We start from the raw sequence: 15,540 nt of genomic DNA on the forward strand, positions 1-15,540 counted from the left end.
ACGACATCGTATCAACCCGGAAAAGATGTTTACGTCAGCTGACCCTGGTGTACGTTGAAAAGGAGGATGCGTGAACAGAGACGGGATTGTTCACATTTATATTCGTCACTCCACAAACCATTACTACTTTCGGTTTTAGGGGCTCCTAAAGGGCCAAATCAACGGGAATGTCGATTCCAGCAAAAGACACCATCGCAAATTTGGAGAATTTAGTCTGTGCAATCTTGCTTAACGACTAATGATCGATGGAAGACACGCTTATCTTCTTTGGGCAGCCCTGCACTAACCGTTTATTTGTTGTGTTTGGTATGTAGTAACTTCGCCTCCAAATTTTAGTCAATGCGCGACGGAGCCTTCGTTTCTAATATAAAGGTTCCGCATCGGCCGCAATAGCCACGCCACGTAGCTAGTGATCGGATTACTCCGTTTTCTCCGATAAATCAAGAGCATACAGGTCATTATGTCTCCGATGGGTATACGCTTGTCTCCTTTCGGTGTGGCCGTGTTCTGCCTTCTAGCACTCGGCGTCTTTTACCACCTTTACGCCGGTGTCATCTCCAGCAGACTGGCTGCTTTCAGGTGAGTCTCGTATCCACCAAACTAGGGCTGGATAAAACTCGAAAGGTATTATTCTAAGATTAAGAAATCTGGATGGAATGATCAGATTGACTCTCTTTGCTATTAACAAGAGATGTTTATTGTTAACATCTCAATAAATGATGTCTAATATGTTCTACGTTTGTTTCAAATTGTGTGATTAATAAAAACGTGTCAAAAATGATGGGTGTGTCTTTTCCAGGATGTTCGTTCCACCCCCAGATTAACATTTTTTGTGTTTATTTCCTGCAAGCTCATAGTGGTTGTTATAAAAAAAAAATACAGTGCTTTTGCAGTCTGGGTTCGAAAGCTTTTCTGCAGCCGAGATGATTTTCTTATTTTATTGTATTTTTTTTTTTTTTTTGCAGCCAGAGGAGCAACATAAATCTGAGAGAACTTCTGGCTGTATCGGTGGAGGCGGCAGTTCTTGGAGGCAAAGAGGTGAAAAACAAGTTTTACTCCACCCCCCCAAAGTAACATAAATTACACCTAAACTGTTGGTTATGACTCTGATAAGAATAATGGACATCTTTGTGTTTTATTACATAGGTGAAGAAGGTACGTGATGAAAACAGTCTGAAGGAGAAATCGAAGGGGAAGACAAAGGAGGGTGCCATTGAGCTTCTTACCATGGGGGACTTGCTGTCACACAGAAAAATGTACAACCTTATTAAGAACACCTTCCCAGAGATCAAGGTATGCTTTTTGGTTTGTTTGGTTTTGTTTATAATATAAAACTTGGAGAAACTAAAAACACTAGAGTCATATTAATTTTGCTCCTTTTTCACAGAAATTGGTAAACTTGGATTGTTTTTTTTATCCCAGGTGAACAGTGAGGAACATGACAACTTTGTGGATAAGACTTTATCGTGGAGTCAGGACATTCCAGCAGACATACTAGAAAAGCTCGGCGGACACAGGGAAGTCCCTCCTGAGAGCGTCACTGTGTGGATCGATCCTTTAGATGCCACTCAGGAATATACAGGTTCAATATCTTCATGTTTTAGAGCCGTGTTTTTCAAACTGTGGTCCCTGTACCCCTGTCTTTTGTTTGCTATCCTAGCATCACTTTTAATAACTTCTCCTCCATTTCCCAGAAACCCTGGTCCAGTATGTGACGACAATGGTATGTGTGGCTGTTGGCGGTCAACCAGTCATTGGTGTCATACACCAGCCATTCACTGGCTTCACTGGTAAGTGTATTGAAGAAATTCAACCATCCAGCCCATCCAAGTTGACTTAGCTGAGAGGTGCGGTACAGCCAGAGGCGGGTAGACATTATACACAATCCTACGACTAGCAGTGAGGGAGGCTTTCTTTTTATTCTTCCACCTTATCGCCCAAGGCAAGAATAACAACCCTGTGTGTACAGAGTGATGACAAAATAATGTTTCAACTTCTCATTGAATCCCCCCCCCCCCCCCCCCCCCCCCCCCCCCCCACTACCACCCCACCCACCCCGCTCCCGTCTCTCACAGCCTGGGCAGCTGTGAATGAGGGAACCAATATGTTTCCTCGCTCGTCCTACAACATGGACCCTCCTAAAGTAATCGTGTCCCGTTCCCACTCGGGACAAGTTAAAAACTTCATTCATGATGTTTTTGGAAACAGCACCACAATTATAGCAGCAGGAGGAGCAGGTGAGTAAAGTGTTGTTATATGTATCTTTATGTTGGCATCAATAATGAAATATGTATTGGATCGAATCAAAAAAGAATCCCTCCATTTTTATCTGCCAGGCAGTCTATGTACAACGTCAAACTCAAAATACAGTGCATCTGGAAAGTATTAAGAACTAAACTTTTCCTAATTGAAACTATATAAAAAAAAAAAAGAAATCTCAAAATTCTACTCACAATATCATATAATGGCAATCTGAGTATAAGAACCATATGTCAAGGGATATTCTTCTCTGTACCATTGGTTAATGTATTTGTGTTTGGAAAAATCATCAGAGGCCTTCTTTAGGAACATAAATTTACATGAATGAATAAAAGTATTGTATATGTAACCATGGTGGTCTTTTCTCCCCGCAGGGTATAAGGTCCTGTCACTCTTGCAGATGCCTTCAGGTGATAAAGAGCCCATGGACCAAGCAGATGTTTACGTCCACATCACCATTATTAAGAAGTGGGACATATGTGCTGGTGCAGCACTACTTTCGGCACTCGGTAATCTTCAGTCTACTTTTTTAAAATGGACCTTTTTGACCCTTCAATGTGAAGACATTGTTCTTGGGCCACCACCCAACCCTGTAATGTGTGTTCCAACGGGCTCTACAATACACTCACATTTCACCATGTTTTGTAGGTGGCCACATGACAACTCTGGAGGGAGAGGAAATTGACTACAGTGAGCATCCGCTGAATGAAGGAGGACTGGTGGCCAGTGTAGGTGTTGACCATCAGGCCATAATAAAGAAGCTGTCAAAACGGAAGACTAATCATTAGTTCGAGCCTAACAGCCACTGGTCATTTGGTCAGGCTTTTGTATGGCCAGCGATTTTTCACTACAAACATTACAGACCTCATGAGGGGGACACGCCTCTTTCAGCCACAATTCAATAACAAGACAGAAGAGCCAACATGGCTGCCGCAGTGAGCAGCTTTACGATATGAATATAGTGTATAGATGTAGCTTCATGCAATGATACAGCTTACTGTTTATGTGCATATATCGGGGTTGAACGGTTCAGCAAATGTTACAGAAATTCTGTCTTGGAAGACCAGAAGTGCGTAATTGTTCTTTTGTATTTCCCTTGATTTAGTGATGGAATTTGTCCGCCATGAATTTGCATGATGACGAATGTTGTGCTTCCCCTCGGTCGCCTCCTAATTTGACAATGCACACGCTGGCAAAATGACCTCAAGGTTTTATTGTATGAATACGGATGGCAAGTCACGCCTTGCGCAGTGCTTCGTCACTTTTTCGATTAGTTTTAGCCTGTTAGCCTTGTTCCATGCAAAACATTGCATCCCTCGTGTGATATTTTGATTTGAATGGTTGCATCCCTAAAGCTACACCCTTGACTTCCATTGAACACTGGATATGACTGGTACTACTCTCACCGCTGTTACTTTTTGTCTAAATGGCATTCAATTTTGAAAATCTGTGCATTGAACAAGAGTTTTTTGTTGGTGTCAATCTAAAAGTGCTTTTTGTCTTCAATTTGTTTTCAAAATAAAAGAATGTCGTGTGTGATTATCTTCTCTAACCTCTAAGAAATTGAATGTTGTACACTCAAAACAGTTCAGCAAAATAAAAGTACTTTTTCAGGGTTTGTGTGAAAATGATAACATCTGCATAAGCAAAATAAATCAATTGTTTGAGAATACATGCAATCACAATTTTCTTTTTTTTTTTAGATGCAAGTTTAATAGTGGGTGCCACTCTATAGGTGGCGTCAGCGTGCAAAATTGTGCTCCGACAGCAAATCACAGAACAAGAAAATGTGACGGATGTGACGTACGCTGTATATCCGGAAGTGGAGTCGTTTCGCCCTCGCACTACACGTGAGCATATAGTTTTCTTAGATTTGGAAGCCCATGCTAAATTTTGTTCCAAAATACTTTAGATGACCAAGTTAGGAGGTTTTCGCACATAGTTAACTTTCTGTCAAGACGTTGCAATTTTATACATTTTCAGAAATCTACCAGACTCAATATTTTAGGACGTATGTGCAACAACACCGAGGGAGATTCAAATTGTTTCCAGGAGTTTACCTTTTGACCGATGGCATGAATTTATTACTTTCACACTTGAATTGCTCTTGTTATACGTTTCTCATCTCATATATTTTGCACGCTCTCCCAAAAGAGTTTGTCATTATCGTCTAGTTAAGGTGGCCAGACATCCGAAGTTAATACCTTCATCCGTCAACTTCTGTGGCCAAATAATTTGAAAAGGTAAAAAGCCTCTTAAGGATTTTATTGTCAGTTGTCATGACACTAAGCTGCATATTGTGCTGACTTAAAAGATGGCAGAGGTCGAGAAGCCATGGAAAAGAGGTGATAAGAAGAAAGTCCAAGAAGCAGACCATGCAGGAGAACGCAAGAAGAAAAAACTTCAAAATGAGTCTAAGACAGTAGGAGATGGCGGAAAAAAGCGACTCGAGAGTGCGACCGTTGGCTATTACCGGCGTGTTGGAGAAAAACTGCAAGAAGACTTTGAACATGCTGAGGACAGAGGTAAGGGTGTTGGGAATCAATTTCCCTTATGGCTCCTTTTAGACTTTGTCATGTAACAATACACAGCATTAAGTGCGTTTGACATGTTTTTCTGCAGATGTGTTTTTAAAAAATGTTCTGAGTGAAGTCAAAGGTGAAGCAAGCATGGTGGCAATGAGTAGCACTGGAAGCATCACGCTGCAGCGCCTGTTTGAGCAGTCAAGCCCTGATCAGGTGGCAGAAGTAATGGCTGAACTGGGTGGAGAATCCGGGTCCGACTTTAAAGGCATCTGTTGTGACCGTTGTGGCGGCCATGTTGTGGAGAGTGCACTCAGAAAGGTGGCCTCCTTGGCAGGTATGTTGAATTGTTTGGCTTCAGAGTGCTTCTCATCATTCTTTGAAGTATTACTTTGTTTTATGTGTGCCATCCTCAAAAATGTAACAAAATGGATGCGCTTTCTTAGCAATGCGCAACCAGTTGGTAACACCAGACTGACAAATTTTTACATCATATTTTCTATGTGTTTAATCAAATCAGCAGAAGAAGAAGAAGAGAGTGAGGATGCTCTGGTGGTCCAAGTATTATCCTTAAGTCAGGTGGTGAGAGACAACAGCGCAGAGTTCCTCCAACATGTCTATGGTTCTCACGTCGTCCGCACACTTTTGCATGTGCTGGCAGGCTGCCTGGGACCTCCCCACATCCCGTCGTCGCGTCCAGGTAAACACACGCACTTTTACGCACATTTTCTTTCTGTTATTGATTTATTTCTTTTTTACAAGCCGCAAAAGACCGCCATGTTTCTCCTCAGTTGACTGACTTTGAGATTCCTACATCTTTTTGGTATGAGCTCAAAAGCCTCACAGAGGCTTTGATGGGCAACGTTAAACGTAAGTTCACATACTACATGCTGCAGAGTTCTTTGCGGAATTGAGTTATCGTTTTGATGGATAGTGTCTTTTGTCTTGTGCTGTCTCTTGCTAGTAAGCATCACAAACTTGCAGTCCAGTGCAGTATTCCAGACCATGTTGACTGTATGTCACAGGAAACGGCCCAAACTTTGTAAACAACTAATCAAGCACATCATGGAATACTTGAAAAGTTGCCCCGCTGCTCCAGGAGTTAGGTCTGACTTGAAATGTATTTTTATAGCCACAGAAAAGGAGCAATTTCTCACTTTGCTTTGCTTTTAGTCCGCTCCTGGTATTCCTGAAGGACCAAACTTCCAGTCGCCTTGTTGAGACCTTTATTCAGCTGTCCTCCAAATCTCCTCTGCAAGACCTTTACAAAAATCACCTCAAGGGTCAGCTCGTTGAACTTGCACTCCATCCAATCGCCAACTTCCCTGTACAGAGACTGACTGCAGCGTCAGCCAAATTGAAACTGGTGGGTTTGGGAGAAAAAGTTGTACCACAGCAAGGATGACTGATGTGTTTCTCTATGGTTGAAGTTTCCGAAGTTATTCGACGAGTTAGTCCAAGGGGTGGAGGCCATCTTGGCTGCAGGTCACATGGGTGTGATTGTGCAGCTGGCAGAAAGCTGTGCTAAAGCTGAAGAGCGCCAAGCAGAATTCATGCAGTGTCTACTCACTGTAAGTTTTGAAGTTATTTTTTGTTCTCAAACACTTATTTGGAACAAATATTCGTTTTTGCTAAATGGAATTGTGGCGCCCTCAGGCATTCCACTGCGCAGAACCTGGCAGCCGCCGCATCCACTGCCTGCCTCTCTTTATGTCCCTGCTCACCTACGATGTGTACTACCAATCTGACACAGCAGAGGGCGGTGTACAGACAGAGGTGAACAACATTTTTAGGTCTCAAGTGGAAAACCTGCAACCTGTGGACTATGTAGTCCTTCAGACTTTTTTCTGTTGTATAAATATTAGCAGGTTCCAATACAGCTTGTGTCGTCTAGGTCCCTCTGTCATCCATCTGCTATCACGGCTCCCGGCTGGTGCAGGCACTAGCCAAGTTCCAGGAGCGCTCCATCCTCTTCGACAGTCTGCGCACACTAACCCCAGCGGACCTCTTGACACTGGCGTCTGACTCCTTTGGCGGCCACGTCCTCCAGGCACTCATCACCACATGCAGCGACAAAGCAAGAGGCAAGATCCTCAAGAGGCTGGAGGTATGAGCACTTTGCCCGGATTGATTCTGTGAACAAGTGTAATTGACCTGCTCGGAGGTAAAAGTACAACTGCCTGAAGAACTGCCGCTATGTGCATCTGAACACACCGTACACTTCTGGCGACAATTGGTAGCATCCTTGACTTGACTCTTTCTTAAAGTCTTTTGCTAGTCTCCAAACATTGTGAGCATTTCTTCTTATTTCTTTTCCATTTCCTCTCAGGGTCATTTTTGTCAAATGGCATGCTCCACGGTGGGTAGTCGAGTACTGGAGGCCATATGGAGCAGTGCATCTGTCAGTCATAGGCAAAACATTGCAGACGAGCTTGGTAATATGATTCATGTCCAACCATTTTTGGATTTACAGTCTTTTCCTATGCTACTGAACTTGTGTCCTTTCTCCCTTACAGTGTCAAATGAACACCAGCTGAGGTCAGATCAGTTTGGTCGCCACGTGTGGGCCAAATTTGCTCTATCCCACTTTTCCAACAGAATGAGAAACTGGATGGAGATTCAAACCGGTCAGTTAAACAAGCGCGCACTATTCAGTGATATTCTTGACTGAAAAGGCTTTTATAATTGTTTTACTATTTGCCCTTCAATGATTCAAACATTTGAAGATAAAATCACTTCACTAAGGTTCATTACTTGTGTATGAATTAAAGTACAGAAAGAATCACAAGGAGTCCCTTATGGTTTGATTTTTTTTTTTTCTTGAATTCCATTGTTTTCCAAACCAATGGCATTAATACCAAAACATACAAATAATCCATGAATATGAATCAAACACACCACGAATGAAAATTTCCCAGTCGAGCAAATAGCACAACAGTTAGTCTCTTTTTCTTCTTTGCACATAAAAGTATCTCCGTCTCAACAAATTGTATTCCCAGTGAAGAAACGTCACTTCTCTCATCAATTATGTTTTAAATAACGATTTCAAGTATTTTTAATGACACAGTGCAGACAGATTTTTATGCGATCAGCAAAATTTTTATTACAAACATTAGCCTGACAACAGAAAATCAGTAAAGCATATGACAAGTGTCAATATGAAAAGATAACAGTCACTCCCCATCCTCTGTTGTAGTACACGTAAATGTACCAGTAGATGGTAATGTTGCTTTGTGTCATTTTTGCACAATCTGAGATAAGACTGGAGGCTTGAGCTTCCTGCCTTGTCCATTTATTTGAAGTGGAAATATGCAAATGTAGTAGTTGTAATGATGAAATCAATGACTATCGGATGCAAATAGAAAATCATTGCAAATCACCGATCACATAGTAACTAAAATGAAAGTCGTTTTTCTATTTGTTTTTCTTATTCTACATGCAGGTGAGGCAGGCACTCCCCTTCCCCCAGTGTAGCCATCTGTGAATATTTATTTAGAAGTGCAATTAATCCACAACTCATACATTTAACTGATTTTTCAATTTTGGATAATCAAGCAACTGTTCTGAGACCTTTTTGAAAGTTCAAACTACTCGTTCAATTAACCTTCACAACAAAGAAATGACGTCCCTAATCTGTTTTTGTATCGTGGGTATTTCACATAGGAAATCAATTCAATTAAGCTCACTGTCGAACATGAATTGTCTCTAAGAGTGGCTACACAATGAATCATTGAATCGAACTAGATAATGATTCACCTTGAGAATTTCTAACCCTCCCTGAAGTGTGACTGGGCAGCCTCATGGGCATCTTCTCTTCTCTTTCACTGTTGTTGTCATTGCATTCAACAAGTGATGGGCTTTGGAGCCTCAGTCTAAAGCCATTATTGTTCTGTTTTTATTTGAAATGACACCCAGTTGAGTCTCGTTAGAAATGTCCCCAGGCACTTGGGGCTTTTCATCTCTTCGCTTACCAGATTCATTTGATAGCTGTCGCTCTCTCTCTCTCTTGTTGCTATGTAGGAAGCAAATGGCACGACACAATGACCTTTGACCAAACACAATGACCTAATCGAATCACCTTCATCACAATGAAACCTTTTCCCCATCATATCGTTCTTATCTGTTATCTCTGCCCACCGTATTCTAGCATCGTCACCAACACTCCTCCGCCCACATCTCAGGGAAAAATTCTCATTGGTTATGCATAAAGAGCACTGAAAATAGTCCTTCTTTGGTTACAAGTGAGAAATGATTCCAAAGGAATTCATTTGCCAACAATTGGCGCTTTTTGTCGATCTTCCCACATCCTAAAAAGTCCTTTTCATCCCCAGCAGAAAAATGACAGTGTATATGCCCACCGAATGAGTCAGAGACAAAGGAGGAGTGCTGTCACAAAATGAAATTGTATCTTATTGTTTGTGAAATCAAATACAACCTAAAAAAAACAAAAAACAGACATTCTTTCTTGAGCTCTCATTATGTCATATTCATCTACTGGTTGAAAAAGTAAAACAGAAGAAGCTCAACATTAATATATAGGACAATCAAGATAGCAAAGGACTCATGATCTCCTAGACAACAGTCTCCAAGCAACCATTCCTTCTCAAAGCATTTCTCTAACCTCCTCACTCATTTTTTTCCAACCTGTCTCTTTGCCAGTTTTTTCTTCCTCTCAAGAGTCCTCGAATGGATCCCCTTGATAGTTGATATATATGTCAACTCAGAATAGCAGCTTGTGATGTGGTTGACCCACGTTTTACTGTTCAACAATTCTGACCTTCCAGGATGTACTAGGGAAATAAAAAAAGTGTCCCATACTGGAGCCCTTTGCTCGTTGGACCTCCAATTGCTCATGTCTATTTATCCTAAGAGTTTTACAGACTGACAGGAATGGGATAGCTTCTCTGAGCGCTGACAGCTCCTCGAGTATTTATGTAATGGGATTTGTATGTTTTTATGCTGGCTGTCAATTTCCATGAGGTCAGAAGAAGTTCACTGTTGGGAGAATCAACTAGGTGACGGAGTCATAACAGTTTTAAATGCTAACTTGCAAGATGATGAAGATTTTTTGGGTTAATTTATAAAGTTGAGTTGTCAAGGAAAACCAATGGATAAAACTGACATTTTTTCCGCTTGGAAGCAAACAAATTGCTAATTTAACAAACTGTTGTGTCATCTAAATCAAATTTATTAAGGAGAATGATTTCAAAAGAAAACACACAATACCAACATTGGAATGTCAAACAAAAGTTTATTCTCAGTGGAGAGATGTGTGAGTGCTCAGCAGACTATGACAAACAAATAGGCCAATGATGATAATAATGCCAGTGGATGGAAAGAGAAACATGAAAACATCAAACGTCCACAGGAAGTTCAGATTTGTTCTTTTTTTTTTAACCTTCAATGAACAAATGAAGTGTTCCAAGTCACCTTTGACCTTTGACTCCTCTTCCTGCAATAAAGGGTTCTCTGTGCTGATTGCTTATGTTGCAATCATATGGCTTAAGCAACATGAAGAGGTGAACAATGACAAAAAACACCTTTTTCAGAAACAGAGGATGAAGAAAGGCATACAAATGTATCAATGTGAAATAAAGGGTCTTGCCTTTGCGATGGTTTTGCTAGCTAGATTGTGCGTTACCTATTGGCCAGTGAGGTACAGTAAATCCATGAACCTACAGGGCCAGCCACCTACTGAGCATGCTATAAAATAGGATCCACAAAAAATGTTTACATTAGGTTTCTATCAGTCTACGTCATCAGTGCGTGCTACTTGATTGCGTGTCTATTTGTGACAGCCATCAATCCGGCTTTCTGTGTCCTTGCGTCTGCATCCCCTATTAGGTTATATAAAGCATGTGCTATGTGACCCTTTAATTAAAGTCCCAATGATCATCGTCACACACACATCTGGGTGTGGTGAAATTTGTCCTCTGCATTTAACCCATCCCCATGTGATTTTGATCCATCCCCTGGGGGAGAGGGGAGCAGTGAGCAGCAGCGGTGCCGCGCTCGGGAATCATTTGGTGATCTAACCCCCCAATTCCAACCTTTAATGCTGAGTGCCAAGCAGGGAGGCAATGGGTCCCATTTTTATAGTCTTTGGTATGACCCGGCCGGGGTTTGAACCCACAACCTTCCAGCCTCAGGGCGGACACTCTACTACTAGGCCACTGAGCTGGTTGATTCTATCCTTTATAAATCATTAAATGGGGGAAAAGTCGGGACAGTGGAAATCTTACATGTTAAAAATGAAAAATAAAGTAATAACAAATAAAAAATACTGTAAAGACCCTGCCCTCCTGAAGAAAGGAACAAAAGTAATCACACCCAAAAAACTTCATCACTTATCTTCCGTCCTTTAAAATTTGCAAAATAATCATGCTTTGTAAAATACATGATACTGCAGTGATCTTAATAATAATAATAAAAAGAAAAATATAATATTAAAAATGAAACCTCCTGAGGTGAAACATGAAATATGCTTGTACTTTTTGTACTAAGTTCATCTTGTTTTTCCTTGTTTTAATCACTTCATTGGTTTCTTTTATATCAAACAAATTGTTTTAGGTTCTTTACCTGACATGTTTCGGCGGTTTCTTCCGCCTTCATCAGAGTGTCACAGATGTGATAGTGACGCGTCTTTATCAGCTGATGGATGATGGATGAAGGCGTGGTTCACCTGTCAGATTTGACAGGTGAGTCATGCCCTCTGCTGTCCATTCACCTCTCCAGAATGCTGTTCCAGGTTGTAGAGAGCATATAGGCTCCCTCATCCCTGTTGATGGTCCTCGGGCCCCGCTTGCGGATCTCAATGGCCTCCCTGATCCAACGCTGATGTTTATTTTCTTCAGTGCGGATGACTCTGGCCTTTTCCCAGTCCATGATGTGGTTTTCTCTTTTACAGTGATCGGTTATGGCTGACTTGTAGTGCTCCTGTTCTGCTTGTAGTTTTATTGCTCTTGTTTGTCTTGTTGCCGTCTCCTTCTCACACTCCTTCTTGTGTTATTCTTATTTTTCTTGTGATGAAGTTCCTCCCTGTCTCCCCGATGTATGATTTATTGCATGATTTGCATGGAATTTCGTATATGGAATTGCATTTGTTTTCCGGGTTGACTTTGTCTTTTGGGTGGACCAGTGTTTGACGGAGTGTTGTATGTGGTTTGATAGGTGTGGTTATGTTGTATTTATTCATGGCTCTTTTGATGCGTTCCGTAATTCCTCTCACATACGGCAAAATAACCATTCCGCTGGGTTCTTGTTTCCGTGTTTGTTTCTTTCTTTTCCCCTGTGTTTTGTATCTTTTGTTTTTTTACCTGTTCTGCACCTTTGGTTATTGCCCATTGTGGATACTGACATTTTTTGAGTGCATGTTGTATGTATTGTTCTTCCTGTGCTATGTCCTCCGTATCCGTGATTATTGTTGTGCGTTCGTATAGTGTTCTGACAACTGACAGTTTTTATTTTTATGTCTCCGTTGTCTGTGTGGTGTATGTTGATGTCTACAAACGCTATGGCTCGGTCTGTTCCTTCTTCATGGGTGAATTTGATGTTACCGGTGATGTCTATGGTGTTGAGATGGTCTGTGAGGTGTTATGTATGTCCTGTTTTTGTTTTGTCTAGAATGTCATCGACGTAGCGTCTCCATAGCGTGGGTTTGTATGTGTCCGGAGCTGTTAAGAGTGCCTTTTGTTCCAGATCTTCCATAAAAAAATTGTACATGATGGCAGAAAGAGGGTCTCCCATGGGGAATCCCTCTTTTTGCCTGTAAATTGTGTTTCTGTATTGAAAGTATGTGGAGGTGGCGATGAAGTGGAGTAGTTGGGTGATGTCCTGTGCTGTTAGGTTTGTGCGTTTCTTAAGTGTCCTGTCTGCTGATAGTCTGTCATGTACTATGTGTATGGTGGCATGTGTGGGTGTTTTTGTGAAGAGTGAAATGACGTCGTGTGATATGAGCATTTCATCTTTCTGTACCTTTACGTGTGTGAGTTCTGTGGCGAGTTGTTTCGAGTTTTTGCAGTGTCGATCCGTGAGTCCTAGTAGTGGTTTTATTATTTCTGTGAGTGCTTTTGAAAGGTTGTATGTGACTGACCCTATGCTGTCTACGATGGGGCGGAGAGGTGTACCTGGTTTATGAATTTTTGGTGTGCCATAGATTCTGGGGATGATGTTTGCTGTGGGTATTAAGTGATTGTATGCCTGTTTGTTTATTTTATTTTCAATGAGTAGTGGTTTGAGTAATGCTTTGAGTTTGTTTTTCTTGTCTTCTGTTGGGTCTTTTTGTACTACTTCGTAAGTGTCATCCTGTAGAAACTGTTGCATTGATTCTTCGTAAGTGTCTGTGTCCATAATTACTGTTGTTCTACCTTTGTCCGCTGGGAGGATTGTAATGTCTTTATTTTTTGCTAGTGTGATCATTGCGTTTACTTCCTGTTTTGTAATGTTACTGGGTGGTGATTTAGCCGTTTTTAAAATACCTGCAACTTCATTGCGTAGTGCTGCTTTTTGGCTGGGAAAAGGCCAGAGTCATCCGCACTGAAGAAAATAAACATCAGCGTTGGATCAGGGAGGCCATTGAGATCCGCAAGCGGGGCCCGAGGACAATCAACAGGGATGAGGGAGCCTATATGCTCTCTACAACCTGGAACAGCATTCTGGAGAGGAGAATGGACAGCAGAGGGCGTGACTCACCTGTCAAATCTGACAGGTGAGCCACGCCTTCATCCATCATCCATCAGCTGATAAAGACGCGTCACTATCACATCTGTGACACTCTGATGAAGGCGGAAGAAACCGCCGAAACATGTCAGGTAAAGAACCTAAAACAATTTGTTTGATATAAAAGAAACCAGTGAAGTGATGCTTGTACTTTGTTGTTTGCTGTGTGATGGCGTGAACACCGATTATTGTTGGATCTTAACTCCAGTAATCAAACATATTTGGAGTCATTTACTATTCCCTCTTATTGTTAAACGATAGCAATTTTGTTTCCTGTGTTGGTCTCTTTGTTTTTGTTTTCAGAGCTTATTCTTGATGTACTTTGACATTGCTCCTAGTTTTTTTTCCAGCCTCAATGTGTTGAGAGCTCATCTCCTGCCACGCCCAGTCCTCGGTTTATTTGCTATTTTGAATCAAATGTACTTGTTACTTTTACATCCCTGTTCACTTCCGAGTCCTTACCTAAGTTAACGTTCACCTGTAAAATCTAGCCAGCCAGCCAGCCAGCTGTGTAGTGTTTCCTGGATTTGTTTTCATCAGTACTCGAAATCAAATGCTTTATCTCCAAATGTTGTGTTGAAGGACATGCAGAATGTGAGCTTTTTGTGCCTGCTCTGTCTCCCTGTCCTACTTCTCCTCTTTCATTTGACATTCCATACATAGCACGTCTGATGTGTGTACGCACGCACAAGTGTTGAGCTTGTATGCATGTAGTGGATGTCACAGTGCGCTGAGGTCGTGGCAGGAGCGTGATTTCTGCCGAAGGATCTTGCTGCCCCTGTGGCGACTCATCTCTCGGTAGCGTCCTCTGTCACGCTCTCGTCCATAGGAGCGTGGCACGAGCCCGGCCAGAAAGCGCTTGGCCCGGCTGGTCAAGCTTTCCCTGCGTCCTGAACCGGGGTCACCGTCTGCCCAGTTGGGTCCCACACAGTCGCCCCTTCCAGCTCGAACGGCCGCCTCCAGCAGCTCGTTGGTGCCGTGTTCCAGCGAGGCTGACAGTTCCAGGTAGTGGCAGTCAAACATCATGGCGCTGGATTGGGCCTCTGGTGATGACAAAAAAGGTGAAAGTCATCTTACAAATGTTGGCAGAAAGCTGTGACTGAATAAGGTCAACCATTAAATTTCAGATGTCATTGAAGTGTGTGTGTGTGTGTGTGTGTGTGTGTGTGTGTGTGTGTGTGTGTGTGTATGTATATATATATATATATGTGTGTATATATATATATGTGTGTGTGTGTGTATATATATATGTGTGTGTATATATATATATGTGTGTGTGTGTATATATATATATATATATATGTGTGTGTGTGTATATATATATATGTGTATATGTATACATATACACACACACTATATATACTATGTATATATATATATATATATATATATATACACACACATATATATATATGTATATATATATATATATATATTCAGCTCAATCAGTAAGTGACATGACTTACAAACGGAAGACCCGGGTTCGATTCCCGGCAGGGGCACAATATGAGCAATGAGCGATTACCTTACCAACAGTCAGTGTGGGTCCTTAGGCAAGACCCTTAACGGTACCGCCTACCTCAGAGATAATGAGAGTACAAGAAACGACAGACATGCCGGCTCAGACGTCGCCCGGACAAACAAGGTCTGCGTCAGGTGCTGGGGAACCAGAGCACCCTGATGAAAAATGGGCTACTGGAACAAGACACAAATGCGCGAGATGCGCGAATAAGGATCTGTTGGAATGCTACTACTCCAGCAACCCGAGCGAGAGGGGTTACATGCGGAGAATGCGGGAACAATGGCAACTTCAATACCCACAGTCAACACTATCGGCCAAGCAACTAGTAGCTCAATGTTCCAATATCCATAAACGGCACCTGCTATCACCCCTCGAGATTGATGAGATACAACACAAATGCCATAGCGAAGGCCAACCAGAGCACCAGGTCAGAGACGAGTTAAATCCATGTAAAAGTCCAGAGGTTGGGGACGAAACCCCAATAAGCACAATCAAGCTGAACGAGGCAGCAACTGACCT

At 41.9% G+C, this 15,540-nt stretch overlaps 3 protein-coding genes across 5 annotated transcripts in view; 2 read left to right on the forward strand and 1 right to left on the reverse strand.

The window, feature by feature from the left end:
* The first annotated feature begins 41 nt into the window (after nt 1-41).
* Nucleotides 42-3,931, forward strand: bpnt2 (3'(2'), 5'-bisphosphate nucleotidase 2). Its single transcript, XM_088396102.1, has 8 exons — nt 42-579; nt 966-1,038; nt 1,147-1,293; nt 1,423-1,582; nt 1,695-1,790; nt 2,076-2,237; nt 2,634-2,768; nt 2,908-3,931. The coding sequence occupies exons 1-8, from the start codon at nt 461-463 to the stop codon at nt 3,045-3,047; spliced, it is 1,032 nt and encodes a 343-aa protein (XP_088252228.1). The 5' UTR covers nt 42-460; the 3' UTR covers nt 3,048-3,931.
* Nucleotides 3,932-4,037: 106 nt separating this feature from the next.
* On the forward strand, nt 4,038-7,569 carry nop9 (NOP9 nucleolar protein). Of its 2 annotated transcripts, XM_088396100.1 has the most exons (13): nt 4,038-4,109; nt 4,414-4,502; nt 4,574-4,784; nt 4,882-5,118; nt 5,302-5,481; nt 5,544-5,651; nt 5,746-5,887; nt 5,955-6,147; nt 6,212-6,352; nt 6,438-6,557; nt 6,676-6,888; nt 7,111-7,216; nt 7,298-7,569. In XM_088396100.1, exons 3-13 carry the CDS (start codon nt 4,574-4,576, stop codon nt 7,450-7,452), a joined length of 1,806 nt encoding a protein of 601 aa, XP_088252226.1. In that variant the 5' UTR covers nt 4,038-4,109; nt 4,414-4,502; the 3' UTR covers nt 7,453-7,569. The 2 variants fall into 2 exon arrangements, with proteins under 2 accessions (XP_088252226.1, XP_088252227.1); XM_088396101.1 differs by having other exon boundaries at nt 4,075-4,502; nt 5,305-5,481.
* Nucleotides 7,570-13,531: 5,962 nt separating this feature from the next.
* rem2 (RAS (RAD and GEM)-like GTP binding 2) overlaps nt 13,532-15,540 on the reverse strand; it is a 31,013-nt gene continuing 29,004 nt past the window's right edge. For both annotated transcript variants that reach the window (XM_088395753.1, XM_088395752.1), the window contains exon 5: nt 13,532-14,542. In XM_088395753.1, coding sequence (XP_088251879.1) covers nt 14,220-14,542 — 323 coding nt within the window. In that variant the 3' untranslated portion in view covers nt 13,532-14,219. The remainder of the gene's footprint in view (nt 14,543-15,540) is intronic.

The sequence above is a fragment of the Syngnathus floridae genome, chromosome 14, assembly GCF_059516105.1.
Source record: "Syngnathus floridae isolate MCC-2025c chromosome 14, RoL_Sflo_1.0, whole genome shotgun sequence".
NCBI lineage: Eukaryota > Metazoa > Chordata > Actinopteri > Syngnathiformes > Syngnathidae > Syngnathus > Syngnathus floridae.